This window comes from Neoarius graeffei, chromosome 19, assembly GCF_027579695.1.
Source record: "Neoarius graeffei isolate fNeoGra1 chromosome 19, fNeoGra1.pri, whole genome shotgun sequence".
Taxonomy (NCBI): Eukaryota; Metazoa; Chordata; class Actinopteri; order Siluriformes; family Ariidae; genus Neoarius; species Neoarius graeffei.
In genome coordinates, this window is record NC_083587.1 from 53743314 (window position 1) to 53768354 (window position 25041).

A 25041-nucleotide genomic window follows, 5' to 3' on the forward strand; every position below is an offset into this window, starting at 1 on the left:
GCGACCGTGCTAACCACTACACCACCAATTGCAGCATGTTATTCACCAAGTACAATATTTACGATCAGGGGAAACCTATTAACCAGCATTTGATGTGTAGGATCCACTGGATCGGTTATATATGAGTACTGAACTTGCAATGCGAATGTTATGATTAGCTCCTCGTCTCGCGGCAAAATGACGTAACTGGGTCAGTACCCAGTCAATGAAAACTTGCGCATGCGCACACTGGACTTCCCCTCTCTCTCTCTCTCTCTCTCTCTGCTTAAATCCCCTCAAAATGAATAACTTCCCAGCCACAGAATGGCCTGGGTTGTTTTTTTTTAAGATATTGCAGAAATAAACATATTACAATGACCAAATTTCAGAGGGAATTAAATTTCACCGGTTTTATGAAATCGAAAGGGCATCTAGCTTTAATGCTGACTAGCTCTGTACAAATACATGTCATTACCAGGTGTATGCTAGCTCAGTTAGTTGTTATTATATGCAAACACATAAAGGCGCAGTTTATGGAGTAATTCCTATCTTGCTAGCTGACTGTAATATAAAGTCAACATAAAACAAACATTTACTGAATGGAAAAGTCTCACTGTCAGTTTTATCCCAAAGTCAGTCAGCTAACCAAGTGAAATTAGCCGGCTGGTTAGCATCCAGTTAGCACCCGGTTAGCGGGCTCTGTCACCGCGGTAAACCTTTACTGCGCTCTCAACCTGCATTACCACCATAATACAACATCATTAAAGAAGATAAATAAATAAAAAAAAATAAACAAACAGTTCCTTTTTTAAAATTAAATTTAATGCAACTTAAATTACCTGCTGCCTCGGTTGTCAAAAAGCAACAACACTTCACGAGACCTATGCCACGTGATACCGTCACGTGCAAGGAAATCAAAATTAACTCTTTCCGGGAATGGACGAACTGAAGAAGTCATGCATAATTCATGAGCTCAATATCTCATCTCATCTCATTATCTCTAGCCGCTTTATCCTTCTACAGGGTCGCAGGCAAGCTGGAGCCTATCCCAGCTGACTACGGGCGAAAGGCGGGGTACACCCTGGACAAGTCGCCAGGTCATCACAGGGCTGACACATAGACACAGACAACCATTCACACTCACATTCACACCTACGGTCAATTTAGAGTCACCAGTTAACCTAACCTGCATGTCTTTGGACTGTGGGGGAAACCGGAGCACCCGGAGGAAACCCACGCGGACACGGGGAGAACATGCAAACTTCGCACAGAAAGGCCCTCGCCGGCCACGGGGCTCGAACCTGGACCTTCTTGCTGTGAGGCGACAGCGCTAACCACTACACCACCGTGCCGCCCTGAGCTCAATATAATAATAATAATTTATTTCAAAGCATTCCACAGTCTCAATGCTCTAATAATAAACATAATAATGATATGAGCAAATAATTATAACAACAAAACCATATGTATATTAGTGTTTACATGTATTAAAAATTATGAAAACAAATTCATCAAAAAGTAGATTAGTATTCAAATCATAAAAAAAGTTATAATAATAATAATATCCATCCATTATCCGAAAATCCTTTGTAGGGTCGCGGGTAAGCTGGAGCCTATCCCAGCTGACTATGGGCGAGAGGTGAGGTACACCCCTGGACAAGTCACCAGATCATCGCAGGGCTGATACATAGAGACAAACAACCATTCACGCTCCCATTCACACCTATGGTCAATTTAGAGCCACCAATTAACCTAACCTGCATGTCTTTGGACTGTGGGGGGAAACCGGAGCACCCAGAGGAAACCCACGCGGACACGGGGAGAACATGCAAACTCTACAGAGAAAGGCCCTCATCGACCGCTGGGCTCGAACCCAGAACCTTCTTGCTGTGAGGCGACAGTGCTAACTACTACACTACCGTGCCACCCATTTCACAGTCTCAATGCTCTAATAATAAAAATAATAATGATATGAGCAAATAATCAGTTATAAGCATATGTATATTAGTTTTTATATGTATTAAAAATTATGAAAACAAATTAATCAAAACTCGGGCGTCATGGTGGTGTAGCGGTTAGCACTGTTGCCTCACAGCAAGAAGGTCCTGAGTTCGAGCCCAGCAGCCAGTGGGGGCCTTTCTGTGTGGAGTTTGCATGTTCTCCCTGTGTCTGTGTGGGTTTCCTCCGGGTGCTCCGGTTTCTCCCAAAGACATGCGGGTTAGGCTAATTGGTGGCTCTAAATTGACCGTAGGTGTGAATGTGAGTGTGAATGGTTGTTTGTCTCTATGTATCAGCCCTGTGATGATCTGGCAACTTGTCCAGGCTGTACCCCGCCTCTCACCCATAGTCAGCTGGGATAGGCTCCAGCTTGCCCGCAACCCTGCACAGGATAAGTGGTTACAGATAATGGATGGATGGATTAATCAAAACGTAGATTAGTATTCAAATCATAAGAAAGTTATAATAATAATAACAAGTGTTGCCAGGCAAAACAAACCTCGCCCATTAGCACTTATAATGAATATGAAGGAAGATATTGCAAAAAAATGATTTTGACCTTTTTGGTGACCTTGACCTTGATTTTGACCTTGTGTGTGAACATACTTGGCCAATACTAATTCTGCTTCTCATTCGCACACCATACTGCTCTCAGCCAATCAGTACGGTGTGTTCTGGTTGGTTGAGAGCAGTATGATGTGTTCTGATTGGCTGAGAGCAGTACAGTGTGTTCTGATTGGCTGAAACAAACAAACAACAAACAAACAAACCCCACCGAAAACAACACCTCGCCCCCTGGGGGACTCCACCCCCGGCAAGGTAATAAGAAAAGCCGATTATCTCTTCTTGTTGCCTTTCTTAATTGATTAAGCAAATAGACCATTACGCATTCTTAATCTTCCTCAACAACTTGGATTCACAGGTTACGACATGTGTTATACTGTATCTGTATGAGAATGTAGTAAAAAATAAATCCAAATAGTATCTTCATACGCCGGTACAGCATCATCAGTTTGATGCTGAGCTCATGTTCATGTCCATGTGGAATTGTCCATGTTCTCCCTGTAGGGTTCCTCTGATTTCCTCCGTCCTCCTAAAACCATGCCAGTAGGTGAACTGGCTATGAGAAATTGTCACTAGGTACAGTTAGGTCCATAAATATTTGGACAGAGACAACATTTTTCTAATTTTGGTTCTGTACATTACCACAATGAATTTTGAACAAAACAATTCAGATGCAGTTGAAGTTCAGACTTTCAGCTTTAATTCAGTGGGTTGAACAAAATGATTGCATAAAAATGTGAGGAACTAAAGCATTTTTTAAACACAATCCCTTCATTTCAGGGGCTCAAAAGTAATTGGACAAATTAAATAATTGTAAATAAAATGTTCATTTCTAATACTTGGTTGAAAACCCTTTGTTGGCAATGACTGCCTGAAGTCTTGAACTCATGGACATCACCAGATGCTGCGTTTCCTCCTTTTTAATGCTCTGCCAGGCCTTTACTGCAGCGGTTTTCAGTTGCTGTTTGTTTGTGGGCCTTTCTGTCTGAAGTTTAGTCTTTAACAAGTGAAATGCATGCTCAATTGGGTTGAGATCAGGTGACTGACTTGGCCATTCAAGAATATTCCACTTCTTTGCTTTTATAAACTCCTGGGTTGCTTTGGCTTTATGTTTTGCGTCATTGTCCATCTGTACTATGAAACGCCGACCAATCAGTTTGGCTGCATTTGAGCACACAGTATGTCTCTGAATACCTCAGAATTCATCCGGCTGCTTCTGTCCTGTGTCACATCATCAATAAACACTAGTGACCCAGTGCCACTGGTAGCCATGCATGCCCAAGCCATCACACTGCCTCCACCGTGTTTTACAGATGATGTGGTATGCTTTGGATCATGAGCTGTACCACGCCTTCGCCATACTTTTTTCTTTCCATCATTCTGGTAGAGGTTGATCTTGGTTTCATCTGTCCAAAGAATGTTCTTCCAGAACTGTGCTGGCTTTTTTAGATGTTTTTTAGCAAAGTCCAATCTAGCCTTTTTATTCTTGAGGCTTATGAGTGGCTTGCACCGTGCAGTGAACCTTCTGTATTTACTTTCACACAGTCTTCTCTTTATGGTAGATTTGGATATTGATATGCCTACTTCCTGGAGAGTGTTGTTCACTTGGTTGGCTGTTGTGAAGGGGTTTCTCTTCACCATGGAAATTATTCTGCGATCATCCACCACTGTTGTCTTCTGTGGGCGTCCAGGTCTTTTTGCATTGATGAGTTCACCAGTGCTTTCTTTCTTTCTTTCTTTCTTTCTCAGGATGTACAAACTGTAGATTTTGCCACTCCTAATATTGTAGCAATTTCTCGGATGGGTTTTTTCTGTTTTCGCAGCTTAAGGATGGCTTGTTTCACCTGCATGGAGAGCTCCTTTGACCGCATGTTTTTTTCACAGCAAAATCTTCCAAATGCAAGCACCACACCTCAAATCAACTCCAGGCCTTTTATCTGCTTAATTGAGAATGACATAACAAAGGAACTGCCCACACCTGCCCATGAAATAGCCTTTGAGTCAATTGTCCAATTACTTTTGGTCCCTTGAAAAACGGGGTGGCACATGTTAAGGAGCTGAAACTCCTAAACCCTTCATCCAATTTTAATGTGGATACCCTCAAATGAAAGCTGAAAGTCTCAACTTTATGTCCATTATATAACTATAACTTGAATATGTTTCAGTAAACAGGTAAAAAAAACAAAATTTGTGTCAGTGTCCAAATATACAAGGACCTAACTGTACAAATGAGTGTGTCAATATGTGCGTACATGGTGTCCTGTGATGGACAGGCTTCTCATCCGGGGTGTATTCCTGTTTCATGTCAAGGGCTCCCAGGATAGGCTAGGAAAGACTTTGGCTCCACTGTATTCTGGATCAGGATAAAGCATGAGATAGATAGATAGATAGATAGATAGATAGATAGATAGATAGATAGATAGATAGATAGATAGATAGATAGATAGATAGATAGATAGATAGATAGATAGATAGAGTAGTTTATTGACTGTGTAGAAAAATTGCTTTGTCACAGCAGTACAAGGCACATGAGGCCTTGTACAAAGATACATCAAATTATTGTACACAAAAGACAGTACGTAATTAAATAAAACAGTCATGAACGAGTGAGTAAAGTGTTAGTAGTGCACATGATCATAATAAAGTGATGGTCAGTAGAATGTGTGATGAGTCCCAGAAGTAAATAAATAAATAAATAAATAAATAAATAAGTACAGTGCAGTAGAGAAATGTACACATCGTTGTGCTAAACGGAAATGTGTCAGGACGCAATTTTATTGGTGATCGGTGTTTTCAGAGACGTCACCCAGTGCACCTCTTTGTGTGAGAGAACGCCTGCCATCTGCAACCATGCCAGGTCTGATCAACAAGGCCAAGCGCAGCGCGCTCCCACTCAGCGTCTCTGACATCACTTCCTGTGTCCGGGGTTACACCTTGGCCGTGACAGACTCCATGACGTATGAAAACATTGAGGATCACCACATAGAAGATGAAAGCGACCTCTTTCTGTTTTAACCACAACGGTGAATTAAATAGTGGTTTTGATGTATTAGCTGACATTACAGATTATATTGTCTTCCTTACATGCCTTAGCTGAAATACAGTATATAAGTCAAATGTGCATAAAATTGGACCACAAAAATATGGGATGTGTCCTAGTATATTGTCACAGACCTAATGTTCTACAACCAAGGAGTTCTTTGTTATACAGTATGACTTGTAATCCTTGTTTTTCTGGCAAGTGGATGCATTTGAATGGGCAGCCTGGGCTTCACCTCCACTCTGAGAAGCCACAAAGTCATTCAGGACAGACTATAGACATTCCGTTGGCAGCCTCACTCTGTCTGGGGGGAAGCTTGTTGCTGTCAACTGTAGTAGCTTTACAACTTTAGCCTGTAACATGCTTGAAGGAAGGAATCAGGGTGATTGATATAGCCGTAGTCATAGTGCAGGCATGGTAGAGAAAATCCATAGCTGTTTTCTAAAAGAACAATGCAAGGGAGTATGTTAAAGCTATTTTTCTTCCCCAAGCTGTTTTTCAGAAAATGTATCAGATGCCAGAGATACAAACAGAAGGTACACTATTCTTTTTTTTTCTTTTTAGAAACCTTCACGATCATCTGGTTAAGACTGCATCAGGACTGGGATGCTATAGGACACAACAAAAAGTTACTTGACTGGCAGGTTTTTATCCCCTGCTGGCCGAAAGGCCTGATGGGGGATTATGTCGTGGCAATGTCCGTCTGTCAGTCCATCCGTCCATCTGTCGCTGGAAAGAGTACTCACCTTCTGAAATCAACTCCTCTCATAATCTTTGGAGGAATTTCAGGAAACTTGACAAGAGGCTTTGTTATATGTCGGTAGTACGCATATTGTAATTTCATTAAATTCAGTTGCATTTTACCAGAGTTACAGCCCTTCATTAACAAGCTTGTACTTTCAAAATTTCATGAAGGTGCGCTTGCCTTCTGACATCAACTCCTCTCACAATTTTTGGATGAACTTCTCAAAGCTTGGCAAAAGGCCTTATTATATGACGGTAATACGCATATTGCGATTTAATTTCGTTTGTGAGAATTTTACCAGAGTTTTGACTCTTGATTAAATAACTTGTACTCTGACAATTTCAAGAGGGTGTACGTTCTTCTGAAATCAACTTCTCTCACAATTTGTGGAGGAATTTCACCAAACTTGGCAAAAGGCTTTGTTATATGACAGTTATACGCAGATTGAAATTTTGTTTAATTTGTGCAAATTTTACCAGAGTTATGCCTTTGATTATTAACAAACTTGTACTTTGGCAATTTCAACAAGGTGTGCTTGCTTTCTGAAATCAACTTCCCTCACAATTTTTGGAGGAATTTTATGCAATTTGGCAAAAAGCTTTTTTTATACCCCGCTGGCCGGAAGGCCCAAAGGGGGATTATGTCGTGGCAATGTCCGTCCATCCATCCCAGGAAGGATACTCATTTCATCTCTTTATCTCTAGCCGCTTTATCCTGTTCTACAGGGTCGCAGGCAAGCTGGAGCCTATCCCAGCTGACTACGGGAGAAAGGCGGGGTACACCCTGGACAAGTCACCAGGTCATCACAGGGCTGACACATAGACACAGACAACCATTCACACTCACATTCACACCTACGGTCAATTTAGAGTCACCAGTTAACCTAACCTGCATGTCTTTGGACTGTGGGGGAAACCGGAGCACCCGGAGGAAACCCATGCGGACACGGGGAGAACATGCAAACTCCACACAGAAAGGCCCTCGCCGGCCACGGGGCTCGAACCCAGACCTTCTTGCTGTGAGGCTACAGCGCTAACCACTACACCACCGTGCCGCCCCGGGAAGGGTACTCACCTTCTGAAATCAACTCCTGTCACAATTTTTGGAGGAATTTCACGAAACTTGACAGGATTCTTTGTTATATGTTGGCAATACTCATATTGCAATTGCGTTCAATTCAGTCGCACTTTACCAGAGTTATGGCCCTTGATTAACAAACTTGTACTTTGACAATTTCATGAAAGCGTATTAAGCACTTATAGCATAGATATAGTTGCCAGCGGGGGATATTGTGCTCTCAGAGCACTCTTGTTACTTTTATTCTGGTGCAAGCAAGCAGTCAGATATGAAGCTCACGTGACAAAGAAAGATCAGGGTCATGCTTTGTTGTCAGTAGAGAGTGTGTTATTAACAGTTAGCAACTGCATGTCACTCATGGGTCATTAAATGAGGCTACTGCGTTAAATTTTTGGGAAACAGAACCAATGAAATTAAATAGAAAATAGAGCAGGCAGGTACAAACAAAAATGATAACTGTGCCAAAGAGATTAAAAAAGTTCAGCACACATTTCTAGTTGAAACCAATTATGAACTTTCGCAATGCAGCTGAGGTTGAGGAACTGTCAGACAGAATTCACACATCGTGCTAACACTGCTGGTAAACTTCTACCTCTTGTCAGTAAAGGTACTTAGAATGGCAGCGCTGGTCAAACTACAAACATGGCCACTCAGAACTACGACGCCCAAAGAGCACAGCGCTCTCTGTCACCAGCTTATTGAAATCAGATGTCGTTCATTCACAACTCATCAGAGGTGGAAAGTAACGAATTACATTACTCGCGTTACTGTACTTGAGTAGCTTTTTTGTGTACTTATACTTTTTCAAGTAATTTTTAAAGAGTGTACTTTTACTTTTACTTAAGTATGTTTTCTTTTAAGTAGTGTACTTCAGTACATTTTACATCACAACCGTTACTGAGTAAAAAAATAAAAAAATAAAAAATTTTAAAAAGGCTAAAACGGAGAAGGGGAAATGCGTTCTGGAAATGAATCACGGGAAGGACAGTTGTCGCGCGCGCAAGTCTCACACAGACGATGGCGGACATGCACCGGCGCTTTAAGGGGGGGGGCTTCAGGGGGCTCAAGCCCCTGGGCCACAGCCAATCAGGGGCCTTGTAATATTAATAAAATAATAAACTGTCGGAATCGTGGGCCTACATTAATGTACGGATAGAAATAAGGTTAGAAATAAATGAGCGCACAGTAGCCTGCTGTAAGAGACATGGTGGATGTGGTTCGCGAAACGAACACCCACAACTGCACCAGAATAAAATGGAACAAAATGTAACGTCACGCACGAAAGCGCGCCAAAGACTGCAGACTACTGAGACACAAATTTAGAGGCTTTGAAAGATGAAGCGTTCACATGTTAGCGGGGCGCATAAAAGGAAAAAAAGAGAGATGCAGGTAATGATAGAATCGTTGCCTAAAGTCACAGACTTTTTTAAGGTAAGGATCACCAATCTGTTCAGAATATCAGCTACTTATCAGTTATCAGCCTACCAGCAGCTAGGCTATGTGCAGCTAGGCTAGATATGCTATGATCTGTCCAACAGTAAAATAAATCAGTTGTGATTTGAATACGTGTCGTGTGATTTGAGTTATAATCCTGTTAGTATAATAGCATATTTTGATGGGGATAATAAAATGTCTAAAACGGCATCTACTGAAGAAATTGATGAAAAGATTGTAGCCTATAATGTTCACAGTTCGGGCAGCAGACAGAGTAAGCATACTGAGGGGAATAGCAATACAAAGCTAGCGCAGATCCACATTTCTCGCTAGCTGTGTTGGGTGTGTTGTTAACCCGTGTGGATTTAAGTGAAATACTTGAGAAGTTCTGTGGTCAAGACAATGTTTTAAGGTAAGGACACTTGATTATTAATGTTTGCCCGCCGTGGCTTGTTGTTGACGAAAGGCCCACATGATTTTGCCTTATGCAGCTACCGCTAGCGTCATGCTTTGAACTAGGTTAAGCTCATTTGCGCTAAAGGATGGGTTTATTGAAGGACTTTGATGTAGCTAGTTTCTTTTTAAAAAATCGTATGCTCAAAACAGTATGCCCGTGTTCATCATGTTTAACTTTTTTCTTGATGGAGTGCGTGAAATATTGTTGCAAGTGGTATTTCGATGCAGTCATGTCAAAAAGGCAGTTGAATGCACGGTCTTATTCAAGGAGAAGGAAGACTTGGATGATGCTTGAACATAGATCGGTAAAATAGACCCTAGTAGGACTTGGTTTCGTGTATTTCGGTCTGTAGAGTTATGAGTTTGGGCGCTGTCCATGGTGTTTACGTTTCATGTGGCCGCCGAGCCAAGAACCTTCATCATCATCATCATGTTCCCCTGTCAAAAGTTAAACTCTCTAGGGGTGCTTCTGCTGTAGCAGTTGCAGCAGTTGCTCAAAGTTTGATTTGTCCATCATCATACGTCTTATCTGTTGGGTGTCTATGCCCAGCAGATTTTCCCATTTCGTCCATTTGTAACCATTTTTGTCAAACAGGAGCTGCTTTTGCACTTGGTTATTGCCCATCCGGCAAACGTGAGCAATATATTTTAGTTGTTGTACGTAGCAGGATAGTTTTATATCCTGGGTCCCTGTCAGTTTCCGGAGGTCAGCATTGGACATCTTGGAGCTCCAGTCTATATCTTCATTTGTAGTGTTCTTTTGGTCAGGAGCATTCTTTCGTTTATATCCACCTTTAATCATTTTCCTTAGGAAGCCGTGCCACACTACCTCAATTTTGTGAATTTCACTGGATGATAGTTGCCATGCCTGTGTGCTGTACAGGAGACGAGATCGAACGCATGCCACTAGGAACTTTATACAGGTTTTTAGTAGTATTCGGTGGTCGGTTAGAACATGTTTCAGTTCATTCCATTTCATGAATGCAGCACTTATCCTAGCATGCAGGAAGTGTGAGGATTCATCACAGTTGCTGACATTATAACCAAGATATTTAAAGGTGCGGACGTTTTTAATATTAGTGCCGCCAAGGGAAATGATACTTGGTTTACATTTGATATCCTCATTGACGTTAAAAGCCATTGTTTCTGTTTTGACGTATGATATTTGTAAACCAAAGCGGGTGTAGGTCTTATCATACAACTGAAGAATATTCTGAAGCTCCTCGATGGATCCAGCGAGTATGGCCTGATCATCTGCGTATAGAATCTCTGTTATGCAACCCTCTCCTGATGCTCGTGCTTTCGTACGCATTTCTCTTGTGGATACCTCATTTGGAATGCAATATCTGAACTTGAAGCCTGTATCTGGGTACAGTTTTGATATCTCATGCTGTGCAATCCTGACAACAAAGTCCATATAGATATTAAAAACTGATGGCGATTCTAGGGCACCTTGTCTTGCAGTGAATGTTTGTTTTCATGCCGCCGAGCTATTTTTATGTATTTTATTTTTTAAAAGGACTTGTCTGTAGGTGTGTGTGTTTTATGTTTACAACACATAGGTCTACATTAGCGCACGCGCGCTTGTGTGGTTATCTCTGGCCATGCCCCTGCGTGAAAGTTACGCAGTATCACTGTCCTGTCCGTGGTAATAATCAGAACCGGCTCTGTAATGATAATGCGCGCGTTCTTCTCTCCCTCTGTGGTCGGATGTGTTGAGCGATGTGAGCGTGGGCCTTGCGCAGCTACGCTGTGCCAAACGTAATCTATCATAGGCTTCTAGGCTAATTACACGCTTACACTGTAAATGCTTGACACGTATTGCAAATAAAATAAGAGTGTTTTCCTGGCCAACGGTAAGGGTAGGGTTGACAGGTAGCCTATGAGGGGCCTAGCCCCTGGGCCACGGGTGTTGATAAAGCACCCCTGTGGACATGGAGGAGACTGAGGAACCTGTGGTGGACGACCCTGCAGAAAATGCAATTTCTTCCAGTAATGAAGTGCACCCCTGGCCCTACATACGTGATCACTTCAGCTTCGTAGAGAAAAGGGGTGACAGTTTCATTATGCAATGCAGATTATGTGTGCCCAAGAAGACAACCATTGCGGAATACAAAAATTCGACGTCTAATCTGCGCAAGCATGTTGAGGTAAGTATTGTCATTGGCATCATAATCACGGGTGCAGATAGAGGGTGGGACGGGTGGGATTCGTCCCACTCAGATTTAAATTCACCTCGTTCGGTCCCCCCCACTTATAGGGAGGAAAAAACGTCTATGCTATCTTTCTTTGCATAAGGCAAACCTCACGGAAAAATCAAAAGACTAATTACCATTCGGTTTATTGAGGTGCACGGCAGTGTATACATAGTTGCAACAACTCACATAAAACAAAACAAAGACTGATATTCGGTTGGTTGAACTGCGCAGACTGCACAGGTTGCGAGCTCGAGCTTGGTTGCTATGGTTACCCACAACAAGTTTGACAGGCATATTGGGGTTGGGGTTGGTTTGCTGGCAGCTTTGTCCCCCCCAGTTTTTTGTCCCCCCCAGTTCAAAAAACGTATCTGCGCCCCTGATCATAATGTTTCCTTTCCATAGTAAAACCGACAATAGGCTGGTTATATTCCAAAAATAGTGGATGGCATTGCTAATGTTGAAGTAGCAACCTGTTGGTACTGTAACATAACGGTAACTAGTCTGTTATTCGGTTGGCTAATCATGCAAGCAAGTTAGCTCGCCAACCTGACGTGATCAGTCCTCCTACCATTCTACATCCAACAGGCCAGAAAGGAATACTAAGCAAAACAAATAATGTTTGAATTGAATTGTTCAATAACACACAGTGCACACAGGCAAGCTATGAGATTTTGGTGCAACATTTCACTTTCATAGTTCATGTACAATGCTTTGTGTGTGGTCAGGGCGATGTAAACGACATGACTGTGTGTATTGACCTTTTTTGTTTGTCTCAGTTTTAATGCAGCATTATCCTAAGCATTCACTTTGATACACTTCCTTTAAATAAAACATCTGGGTTGAGATGTACATATATCCTTGTTTCCTCTTCTTTTTCATTTTTGCACAACACAATGGAGGCAGAAAACACCCATTGTTAAAAGTAACGTTTTACTTTTACTCAAAGTACATTTTAAATGATCTACTTTTTACTTTTACTTGAGTAGATTTTTTGTCTGGTAACTTTACTTGTACTTAAGTAAAATTTCATCAGAGTAACATTACTTGTACTTGAGTATAATATTTTAGTACTCTTTCCACCTCTGTTCAATACTAAGCCATACGTGTCCAATTGATCCATGTCATCTACTTTAGTTTTATGATAAAGTTGTTCCATTTACTTTAAGATAACTAATATATCTTACATTCATGTACGTTTCTAATAATATACACAATTTTTATATACATACACACAGTTTCTGGTTGATTTGGGATTCTCCTGATGGCAGGTGCATGTCCAAATAACCAACACATGAAATATAAGAGGGGATGTAAAGTCTCCTTTTAAATGTATATTTTTAAAGACCAGTACTTCTTACTACTTCTCCTTGTTACGCTGTGCTGACTTGACATGCGGCTACAATTTTTTTGGCTCGTTTTCTGCCATGTTAATAATTGAAAATCACTGAATTCCCAGAAGCTAGCTAGTTCTACCCTACCACATAACAGCGGTCAACCAATTAGTGTCAGCTAATAATCCAAAGGATTACATCATCGGGCTGAATGCATTGAAGGGAAGCCAATTCTGTAGACACAATTCAAGAGACACATGTAACTGTCTAGTGCAGGGGTCATCAAACTCCGGCCCGCAACCCCCCTTTGACTGGCCCCCCAGCCCCCCACCACTTGAACCGGCCCTATGAGGCAATCCCCAAAAGTGGTCATGGCCTATTTTTTTAAATTGCTTTTTGGCAAATAATAACATGTCTGCATCTTGTATTTTGTTGATTTTATCAATTAAAATTGATATTTAGTTATAAAATTAATTATTCATATTTTCAGAATTTTCATCATATGCTCGCGATCAAGCAGTGACAGGCAGCGCACGCGCAGAGAACTGTCAGTGTTTTTAGGACAGCAAAATGGATAGCGGTCAGCGAAAAGCTGACAGAGAGTGCAGAGTTTTTAAAGCACAGTGGACCACCGATTATTTTTTCGTTCAGTGTAAGGACCGTGCAGTTTGTCTTGTATGTAAAGAAAGTGTGTCGGTTTTCAAAGAATATAATCTGCGTCGTCACTACGAAACCCACCACAAAGAGTATGCTAGTTTGCGAGGGCAAACAAGAGAAGACAGGATTCGGAGGATGAAATGCGGACTGGCTGCACAACAGAATGTATTCTTTCGCCAAACCCAGATCAACCAGGCTGCTGTCCGAGCTAGCTATAAAGTAGCTCACCTACTAGCTACCCATGGAAAGCCGTTTACTGATGGGGACTTTGTTAAAGTATACATGCTTGCTGTGGCCGAGGAAGTGTGTCCCGACAAGAAGGATGCGCTCAACACGGTGAGTCTCTCCGCACCTACTATGACCAGGCGAACCGAAGATTTGGGGGACAACGTGTATGACCAGCTGAATGAGAAAACATCAGAATTCGAGTTTTTTGCTTTGGCCATGGATGAGAGCAATGACGTGCAGGACACAGCACAACTGCTGTGATCTATTGATCTATTGCTCATATTATTATAATTTCACTGTTTTTTTAAATGTATTTATTTTATAGGCCTATTTATTTGACCTTTATTAAGTGCTGCACACAATTATTATTAATATTATTAATAATATCAACAGGCCTACCTACAATTTATAATTTTCCACTCACCTTTGCCAGTGTCAATCACCTCAACTAGGCAGATGTTATTTTTATTAGAAAATAAATAAATGGAATATCTGTGGTATTTCAAATTAAAACAAAGTGTGAAGACTTGATTACTACTTTTGCAAACCACTAGTAAAGATAAACAAATATGTGCCAGGAATCAAGTGTTGATATAGTAGTGTTGATATAGTAGTGTGGATATAGTAGTGGGGATGGCTGTGCCAGGCTAGTAATCTCTACTACACAATGAGGCCTGCTGGTGGTCATATTTGTCTGGGTCATACAATTCTGTTATATACCTGACCCGACCCCGGCCCCCCATCACAGTCAGGAACGACAATGTGGCCCCCAGAGAAAAAAGTTTGGTGACCCCTGGTCTAGTGTCACTCTGATTGACATTGAGAAAGAAGTGACATCATTCCCACCCAAAGAGATTGGACTCCCATCAATGGATGATGGATTCAAACTCTTGACCTGCCGAACACTTGGGCTATATTGACATTGCAAACAACTTCTCCTCTTCCTCTTTCTTCTTCTTCTTTGAACACTACTTGATTTTAATAGGCTCCTTCCAGTTTTTCTGTTCGAATATCAAGTAACTCACCAATTTCTCCATCCCTCCACTAAATATAGTCACTTTTGTTGCTGAAATCCATTGTTTTTTGCCACATTGTCATCCCTGGATGAAGACGATTGCAATCTGACCGTTCTCATTCATGACACATGACCACATATCATATACGTATTCGAATTAGAACCACATATGAAAGTGGCTTTTGTCTCATTTGAAAAAAAAAAATCAGAAATTTATGTCCACACAGATTTGTGCCTCTTCAACCTGGTAATAAGAACATAGTCTTAGAATGTTGTGCCACTGAGGAGCTTCTAAAATGGATCCTTTTGGCATGAACAAAATATATAGGGTTAAGAGTAATAACACCAAAGTTCTGGCCAGGTTCAGAAATACTAGAGTCAGGCAGAGATAGAAAGGCTTGGTATGGACTGGAAAACACAGAACAATACTTTGCACTGAAGGTGTGTGAGGAAGAGGCTTAAGTAGGGTGGCTAATGAGTTGCAGAGGTGGAAAGAGTACTAAAATATTATACTCAAGTACAAGTAGTGTTACTCTGATGAAATTTTACTTAAGTACAAGTAAAGTTACCAGACAAAAAATCTACTCAAGTAAAAGTAAAAAGTAGATCATTTAAAATGTACTTTGAGTAAAAGTAAAACGTTACTTTTAACAATGGGTGTTTTCTGCCTCCATTGTGTTGTGCAAAAATGAAAAAGAAGAGGAAACAAGGATATATGTACATCTCAACCCAGATGTTTTATTTAAAGGAAGTGTATCAAAGTGAATGCTTAGGATAATGCTGCATTAAAACTGAGACAAACAAAAAAGGTCAATACACACAGTCATGTCGTTTACATCGCCCTGACCACACACAAAGCATTGTACATGAACTATGAAAGTGAAATGTTGCACCGAAATCTCGTAGCTTGCCTGTGTGCACTGTGTGTTATTGAACAATTCAATTCAAACATTATTTGTTTTGCTTAGTATTCCTTTCTGGCCTGTTGGATGTAGAATGGTAGGAGGACTGATCACGTCAGGTTGGCGAGCTAACTTGCTTGCATGATTAGCCAACCGAATAACAGACTAGTTACCGTTATGTTACAGTACCAACAGGTTGCTACTTCAACATTAGCAATGCCATCCACTATTTTTGGAATATAACCAGCCTATTGTCGGTTTTACTATGGAAAGGAAACATTATGATCAGGGGCGCAGATACGTTTTTTGAACTGGGGGGGACAAAAAACTGGGGGGGACAAAGCTGCCAGCAAACCAACCCCAACCCCGATATGCCTGTCAAACTTGTTGTGGGTAACCATAGCAACCAAGCTCGAGCTCGCAACCTGTGCAGTCTGCGCAGTTCAACCAACCGAATATCAGTCTTTGTTTTGTTTTATGTGAGTTGTTGCAACTATGTATACACTGCCGTGCACCTCAATAAACCGAATGGTAATTAGTCTTTTGATTTTTCCGTGAGGTTTGCCTTATGCAAAGAAAGATAGCATAGACGTTTTTTCCTCCCTATAAGTGGGGGGGACCGAACGAGGTGAATTTAAATCTGAGTGGGACGAATCCCACCCGTCCCACCCTCTATCTGCACCCGTGATTATGATGCCAATGACAATACTTACCTCAACATGCTTGCGCAGATTAGACGTCGAATTTTTGTATTCCGCAATGGTTGTCTTCTTGGGCACACATAATCTGCATTGCATAATGAAACTGTCACCCCTTTTCTCTACGAAGCTGAAGTGATCACGTATGTAGGGCCAGGGGTGCACTTCATTACTGGAAGAAATTGCATTTTCTGCAGGGTCGTCCACCACAGGTTCCTCAGTCTCCTCCATGTCCACAGGGGTGCTTTATCAACACCCGTGGCCCAGGGGCTAGGCCCCTCATAGGCTACCTGTCAACCCTACCCTTACCGTTGGCCAGGAAAACACTCTTATTTTATTTGCAATACGTGTCAAGCATTTACAGTGTAAGCGTGTAATTAGCCTAGAAGCCTATGATAGATTACGTTTGGCACAGCGTAGCTGCGCAAGGCCCACGCTCACATCGCTCAACACATCCGACCACAGAGGGAGAGAAGAACGCGCGCATTATCATTACAGAGCCGGTTCTGATTATTACCACGGACAGGACAGTGATACTGCGTAACTTTCACGCAGGGGCATGGCCAGAGATAACCACACAAGCGCGCGTGCGCTAATGTAGACCTATGTGTTGTAAACATAAAACACACACACCTACAGACAAGTCCTTTTAAAAAATAAAATACATAAAAATAGCTCGGCGGCATGAAAACAAACATTCACTGCAAGACAAGGTGCCCTAGAATCGCCATCAGTTTTTAATATCTATATGGACTTTGTTGTCAGGATTGCACAGCATGAGATATCAAAACTGTACCCAGATACAGGCTTCAAGTTCAGATATTGCATTCCAAATGAGGTATCCACAAGAGAAATGCGTACGAAAGCACGAGCATCAGGAGAGGGTTGCATAACAGAGATTCTATACGCAGATGATCAGGCCATACTCGCTGGATCCATCGAGGAGCTTCAGAATATTCTTCAGTTGTATGATAAGACCTACACCCGCTTTGGTTTACAAATATCATACGTCAAAACAGAAACAATGGCTTTTAACGTCAATGAGGATATCAAATGTAAACCAAGTATCATTTCCCTTGGCGGCACTAATATTAAAAACGTCCGCACCTTTAAATATCTTGGTTATAATGTCAGCAACTGTGATGAATCCTCACACTTCCTGCATGCTAGGATAAGTGCTGCATTCATGAAATGGAATGAACTGAAACATGTTCTAACCGACCACCGAATACTACTAAAAACCTGTATAAAGTTCCTAGTGGCATGCGTTCGATCTCGTCTCCTGTACAGCACACAGGCATGGCAACTATCATCCAGTGAAATTCACAAAATTGAGGTAGTGTGGCACGGCTTCCTAAGGAAAATGATTAAAGGTGGATATAAACGAAAGAATGCTCCTGACCAAAAGAACACTACAAATGAAGATATAGACTGGAGCTCCAAGATGTCCAATGCTGACCTCTGGAAACTGACAGGGACCCAGGATATAAAACTATCCTGCTACGTACAACAACTAAAATATATTGCTCACGTTTGCCGGATGGGCAATAACCAAGTGCAAAAGCAGCTCCTGTTTGACAAAAATGGTTACAAATGGACGAAATGGGAAAATCTGCTGGGCATAGACACCCAACAGATAAGACGTATGATGATGGACAAATCAAACTTTGAGCAACTGCTGCAACTGCTACAGCAGAAGCACCCCTAGAGAGTTTAACTTTTGACAGGGGAACATGATGATGATGATGAAGGTTCTTGGCTCGGCGGCCACATGAAACGTAAACACCATGGACAGCGCCCAAACTCATAACTCTACAGACCGAAATACACGAAACCAAGTCCTACTAGGGTCTATTTTACCGATCTATGTTCAAGCATCATCCAAGTCTTCCTTCTCCTTGAATAAGACCGTGCATTCAACTGCCTTTTTGACATGACTGCATCGAAATACCACTTGCAACAATATTTCACGCACTCCATCAAGAAAAAAGTTAAACATGATGAACACGGGCATACTGTTTTGAGCATACGATTTTTTAAAAAGAAACTAGCTACATCAAAGTCCTTCAATAAACCCATCCTTTAGCGCAAATGAGCTTAACCTAGTTCAAAGCATGACGCTAGCGGTAGCTGCATAAGGCAAAATCATGTGGGCCTTTCGTCAACAACAAGCCACGGCGGGCAAACATTAATAATCAAGTGTCCTTACCTTAAAACATTGTCTTGACCACAGAACTTCTCAAGTATTTCACTTAAATCCACACGGGTTAACAACACACCCAACACAGCTAGCGAGAAATGTGGATCTGCGCTAGCTTTGTATTGCTATTCCCCTCAGTATGCTTACTCTGTCTGCTGCCCGAACTGTGACAATTATAGGCTACAATCTTTTCATCAATTTCTTCAGTAGATGCCGTTTTAGACATTTTATTATCCCCATCAAAATATGCTATTATACTAACAGGATTATAACTCAAATCACATGACACGTATTCAAATCACAACTGATTTATTTTACTGTTGGACAGATCATAGCATATCTAGCCTAGCTGCACATAGCCTAGCTGCTGGTAGGCTGATAACTGATAAGTAGCTGATATTCTGAACAGATTGGTGATCCTTACCTTAAAAAAGTCTGTGACTTTAGGCAACGATTCTATCATTACCTGCATCTCTCTTTTTTTCCTTTTATGCGCCCCGCTAACATGTGAACGCTTCATCTTTCAAAGCCTCTAAATTTGTGTCTCAGTAGTCTGCAGTCTTTGGCGCGCTTTCGTGCGTGACGTTACATTTTGTTCCATTTTATTCTGGTGCAGTTGTGGGTGTTCGTTTCGCGAACCACATCCACCATGTCTCTTACAGCAGGCTACTGTGCGCTCATTTATTTCTAACCTTATTTCTATCCGTACATTAATGTAGGCCCACGATTCCGACAGTTTATTATTTTATTAATATTACAAGGCCCCTGATTGGCTGTGGCCCAGGGGCTTGAGCCCCCTGAAGCCCCCCCCCTTAAAGCGCCGGTGCATGTCCGCCATCGTCTGTGTGAGACTTGCGCGCGCGACAACTGTCCTTCCCGTGATTCATTTCCAGAACGCATTTCCCCTTCTCCGTTTTAGCCTTTTTAAAATTTTTTATTTTTTTATTTTTTTACTCAGTAACGGTTGTGATGTAAAATGTACTGAAGTACACTACTTAAAAGAAAACATACTTAAGTAAAAGTAAAAGTACACTCTTTAAAAATTACTTGAAAAAGTATAAGTACACAAAAAAGCTACTCAAGTACAGTAACGCGAGTAATGTAATTCGTTACTTTCCACCTCTGCCACTAATAAACTCTAATTTCCACGTCTATCTATCCTTTGCGTCTTTCTGACTAAGATTATCCAAGTAATCCGGTAGTAAAGCTTTTTTTAGCTGTAGTTTTCTTCGGACTACAGATGTCTGACATCTTCAATATCGCTTGTCTTCAGTATGCAAACAAAGTTCGCTTGTCCCCCAGGACAAGGCTAACAACGGTTGCTAACATAAGTGAGACATGGGTCTATTGCACAACAGCAACCAATCAGGGAGCGCGAAAGGCTAACACATGCTTCTTCTAAGCTATTTGAAGCCAGTCTTATCTTTTCAAACAGCTTAGCACAATTAAACGAAAGCACAATCTTGAGCTGAGAGAGACTATGCCATCCCCCTCCACCCAGACAACATGGATAGCTGTGGCATCATCATGAATTGAACTTGTGATCTCCTGATCATTGGGCAAATATGTTTCTGTTGCACCACTTGGAAGTCCAAACATACCGTAATACTTTTTGATAATGATGAGTTGTGATTATTATTTTTTTGTCCTGTAATGAAATTACTACAAGGCGTGTTGCTGTAGCGTACGTGTAATTACCATAAACGAGCTTGTCCACACATTTCGCTGTTCTGAGAGAAGAATAAAAACCTGTTTACTCCAAACTCACTTCTCATAGAAGCCCAAAGGGCATGTATTTTAACCCGTTTAAACCTAGTATTTTGTATATAGATGCAATATAGTGATTTGTAAAACCTCCATCGAGGAAGACTGCATGCATGTCCTGTCGGATTTGGTACGTAATATAATAAAAGTGAGCTCTTGCTGTTTTCCTGCCTCAGTGTTCAGTCATGATGGAGTTCTGGTTGATCTCGGCTCCTGGAGAGAAAACCTGCCAGCAGACGTGGGACAAGCTGATGGTGGCCACCACTCGCACCAACAACCTGTCCACTAACAACAAGTTCAACATCCCGGACCTCAAGGTTCTGACATTTTTTAAAATTTATTTATCTTAATTTCAGGGTGGCATGGTGGTGTAGTGGTTAGTGCTGTTGCCTCACAGCAAGAAGGCCTGGGTTCGAGCCCCGTGGCCGACGAGGGCCTTTCTGTGCGGAGTTTGCATGTTCTCCCCGTGTCCGCGTGGGTTTCCTCTGGGTGCTCCGGTTTCCCCCACAGTCCAAAGACATGCAGGTTAGGTTAACTGGTGACTCTAAATTGACCGTAGGTGTGAATGTGAGTGTGAATGGTTGTCTGTGTCTGTGTCAGCCCTGTGATGACCTGGCGACTTGTCCAGGGTGTACCCCGCCTTTCGCCTGTAGTCAGCTGGGATAGGCTCCAGCTTGCCTGCGATCCTGTAGAACAGGATAAAGCGGCTAGAGGTAATGAGATAAGACCTTAATTTCACATTTGGTGTATCACTGGAATGTATCGTGAGCCATTTTCATCCGTGGTATTGAGATTCGTTAGATATTTATTCCTTTGTCAGACGGAACTGTTTGCTAATTTTGTGTAATTCCATCTGAGGAAATTCAGGACTTCTCCCTTTTGAGTAAACTGTGAATCCTTTCAGTTCCTCTTCCGTGAGTGTTAAGACCGTGACCTGTGTGAATGAATCTGACTGTTCGCACTTCTTCTCTTAGAGTTTCAAGTTGAAGAACTTTCACAAAGGCGAATGTGTTTTATTGGTTTGAGTAAGATGAAGGACGACCCAGTGTTTACGTGTGTAGAGATTCAGCCATGGTGGTGGGTGGTGTGTGGTTGCTCCCCCACTTCAGTAATTTAACATAGTCTGGTAAAGTTTACAGAAACATCTGTATCTTTACTAAAGAGTAAAATATTGGCACCCTGGCTGCATTTTCTTTGCTCCATCATGCTGCTTCCTGATCAAAGCCCGTGTCTCTTTCTTCGTTCCTCTGCAGGTTGGGACGTTAAACGTTTTAGTCGGACTCTCCAATGATTTGGCCAACTTGGACTCTTTTGTGGAGAGGTATGGGGTTTCTCTCTCTCTCTCCTCTTCAATCTTCAGGAAAACTTTTCAGTGCAAATCATCACTCTGGCCTCACACTTTGATCTGAACAAACTTTTCCAGTCTTGCCCAGGTTATTTCAATTTGTATTGTGTGAAATTTTCCATTTGCGATGATGTGATTAGTTCGGACAGGCTCTGATTTCAGGGTTCGAGTCGGAGGACTTTAATCTTTCCTGCGTTTTTAGCATGCTGAGGAATCTCACTCAGCAGTGTGATGCTCGCTGTGCCTGGCTAAAATGAACCATTAGCAGTTCGGTGACTCATTACTGCCTCTTTCCTCAATCATGTTTAAAACTCATGGCTTCTGCCTCAGACGTCATTACAAGGTTCTAATTATAAACATCTGGAAGCATTAAAAGCTCAAAATTCACAGACGAGTCTCCTGGACACAGTCTCTCCCCCCGTCCTCCCTCCCTTTTCAGTGTGCTGGTTGAGAGACTCAGACCCTCAGAAGCTGCATTAAGAAGCTACTTTGGAAGTAAACTGCTTTTTAATAAATGAGCTTTGTCTGTCTGTCTGTGGCCAGTATGAGGATATGGTATGAATATTGTGGTAAATTGTCACAATACATGTTTCTTAGGGGCGGCACAGTGGCGTAGTGGTTCGCGCTGTCTCCTCACAGCAAGAAGGTCCGAGTTCGAGCCCCGTGGCCGATGAGGGCCTTTCTGTGTGGAGTCTGGATGTTGTCCGTGTGGGTTTCCTCCGGGTGCTCCGGTTTCCCCCACAGTCCAAAGACATGCAGGTTAGGTTAACTGGTGACTCTAACTTGACCGTAGGTGTGAATGTGAGTGTGAATGGTTGTCTGTGTCTATGTGTCAGCCCTGTGATGACCTGGCGACTTGTCCAGGGTGTACCCCGCCTTTCGCCCGTAGTCAGCTGGGATAGGCTCCAGCTTGCCTGCAACCCTGTAGAACAGGATAAAGCGGCTACAGATGATGAGATGAGACATGTTTCTTAGCATCTGATTGGTATCTTTAGTCATATTAACGAATAAATAATTTGACTATACTGACATTGACTATATTGCAAATTCAAGACTATATCCGTTACGCACTAACGCAAAATGTATTCAGAAGAGACAGATACGACAGAAATCGTACCAAAGTTTTAGCCGGTTTTCTAACACAGAATAAAGTCCTTTGATTCAAACCCTGAACTTAGAGCCTGTCCGACCTAATCGCATCATCGCAAACACAAAATTTCACCGAATACAAACTGAAATGGCCTGGAGTATATAGAGACTGGAAAAGATTCATGAAGTTTGTCATATGTTGGCACTCAGACTGTGGCTATAGAACTTGAACCACAACATGGTTGTCATCTTGGAGACGCTTTCGGCTTTGCAAGGAATAAGTATTTCAGAGACCAAATGGAATTGAATTGAACAGAAATGGACAGACATGGACGAAATGGACAGATATGGACGAGTGGTGTGGACGTGTAAGGACTGCGTCTGTTCGAAAGACCAAACAATCTTTATCTTATTGACATTCGGCTCCCTGAACAGCACCGGCCTCGATCAAGGCCGTTGCTGGGAAAACATTTCCCCCAGAAGGTTACTGCTGGGAGACACTCTCGCATTCCTTCCCCAATTTTCCACGGTTGCCGTTTTTCACCCCCAGTGTGACAAGCGGGTGCGTGACCAGCACCGCTTGCATGGCTGCAGGAGCGGACGGCTGCTTGCTTGCGCTGGATTACCTCTACCTCCTCCCCTCCCCTCCTACCTCCTTCCCCCTTCCCCCACCCCTGATTGCCCCCTCCTTCCCCCCCTTTCCCCCCCTCAAGTCCCATGTTTTAAAGTGTACTTGTGTTATTGTGTGCTTGTGTGGAGGTTTTTAAATGCTCCCACACTGTACTCCTGATAGGAGAATAGTGGGGGGGTGTTATTTTTTCCTCATCTTTCCTCATGTTACTACTGTGTTTCTTTTTCTTTTATCCCTGTCTTCCTGTCCTGTTCCCCCTCTGTAAGGACAGGTTGATGGTCAATTTCACTGGTAATAGTGACAATAAAGGGTTCATTCATTCATTCATTCATTCATTCATTCATTCATTCATATGTATAGTAAAAACACAGAGGTTCAGACAATGCAAGGAAATTCTTACTTTGCTGCTCTCCTTACACACAACAGTAACACATACACTCAAACACATGACAACAAGGTGCCTAAAAAGGGAATAAAAGTAATAAAAGTCGTAAATGTAGTAAAACTAAATAAAAGCTTAAAAAAAACCCTGAAGTAATAAAAGTAGCAAAACTAAATAGCTAAACGGTGCCAGAAAAAAAAACCTGAGTTCATTTGTAAAGTGCTTTGTGTAAACAGGTAGCTGCAGTGGGGATGCTGGAGAACTGGGAGTGCAGTATTTAGTGTGTTGTATTGTTCAGGAGCCTGATAGCCTGTGGATAGAAACTGTTTGTGAGTCTTGTAGTTCTTGATTTGACACTCCAGTAGCATCTCCCTGATGGCAGAAGTGTAAAGAGATTGTGTTCTGGGTGTGTGTTGTCTTTAATAATATTATGGGCCCTCCTGAGGATCCTGTTATTAAAGTTTGTTCAGATCAAAGTTTGAGGCCAGAGTGATGCTATTTTCCAGCAGCAAAACGCATATAATAATAAAGTTATTCCACAAAATCAAGTCGTACATGAGCTGACAGCCGACAAGGCACGTAGCACCGAGATGGCTATAAACCATGTACGACAAGATTGAGTGGAATAACTGCTTTATTCTATCTGCATTCACTAGATTTTGAGAAACAGAGTATTTTATTTTTTGCAAATTTGATAAATAAAAACTTCATACAAAACATCAGACAAAATCATTTCTGCTTAGGCGGGCTTCTTAAAAACCTATCGATGGCTGTGTGGGGTATGGGGTTGCATTAGTGCGTGTGGCATGGGCAGCTTACACATCTGGAAAGACACCATCAATGCTGAAAGGTATATCCAGGTTCTAGAGCAACATATGCTCCCATCCAGACGACGTCTCTTTCAGGGAAGACCTTGCATTTTCCAACATGACAATGCCAAACCACATACTGCATCAATTACAGCATCATGGCTGCGTAGAAGAAGGGTCCGGGTACTGAACTGGCCAGCCTGCAGTCCAGATCTTTCACCCATAGAAAACATTTGGCACATCATAAAACGGAAGATACGACAAAAAAGACCTAAGACGGTTGAGCAACTAGAATCCTACATTAGACAAGAATGGGTTAAAATTCCTATCCCTAAACTTGAGCAACTTGTCTCCTCAGTCCCCAGACATTTACAGACTGTTGTAAAGAGAAAAGGGGATGTCTCACAGTGGTAAACATGGCCTTGTCCCAACTTTGAGATGTGTTGTTGTCATGAAATTTAAAATCACCTAATTTTTCTCTTTAAATGATACATTTTCT

The 25041-nt window shown here is 41.9% G+C and overlaps 2 protein-coding genes across 2 annotated transcripts in view; one reads left to right on the forward strand and one right to left on the reverse strand.

Moving 5' to 3' along the window:
* Nucleotides 1-884, reverse strand: part of LOC132867410 (V-type proton ATPase subunit C 1-A) — a 37723-nt gene extending 36839 nt beyond the window's left edge. Inside the window, exon 1 of the mRNA XM_060900306.1 lies at nt 819-884. The gene's annotated coding sequence lies outside the window, so the exon portion shown is untranslated. The remainder of the gene's footprint in view (nt 1-818) is intronic.
* A 4507-nt stretch (nt 885-5391) lies between these two features.
* The window catches only part of LOC132867627 (V-type proton ATPase subunit C 1-A-like), a 42205-nt gene continuing 22555 nt past the window's right edge, over nt 5392-25041 (forward strand). Inside the window, exons 1-4 of the mRNA XM_060900605.1 lie at nt 5392-5498; nt 20353-20416; nt 20463-20603; nt 21540-21607. Of these exons, the coding sequence (XP_060756588.1) occupies nt 5392-5498; nt 20353-20416; nt 20463-20603; nt 21540-21607 (380 nt within the window). The remainder of the gene's footprint in view (nt 5499-20352; nt 20417-20462; nt 20604-21539; nt 21608-25041) is intronic.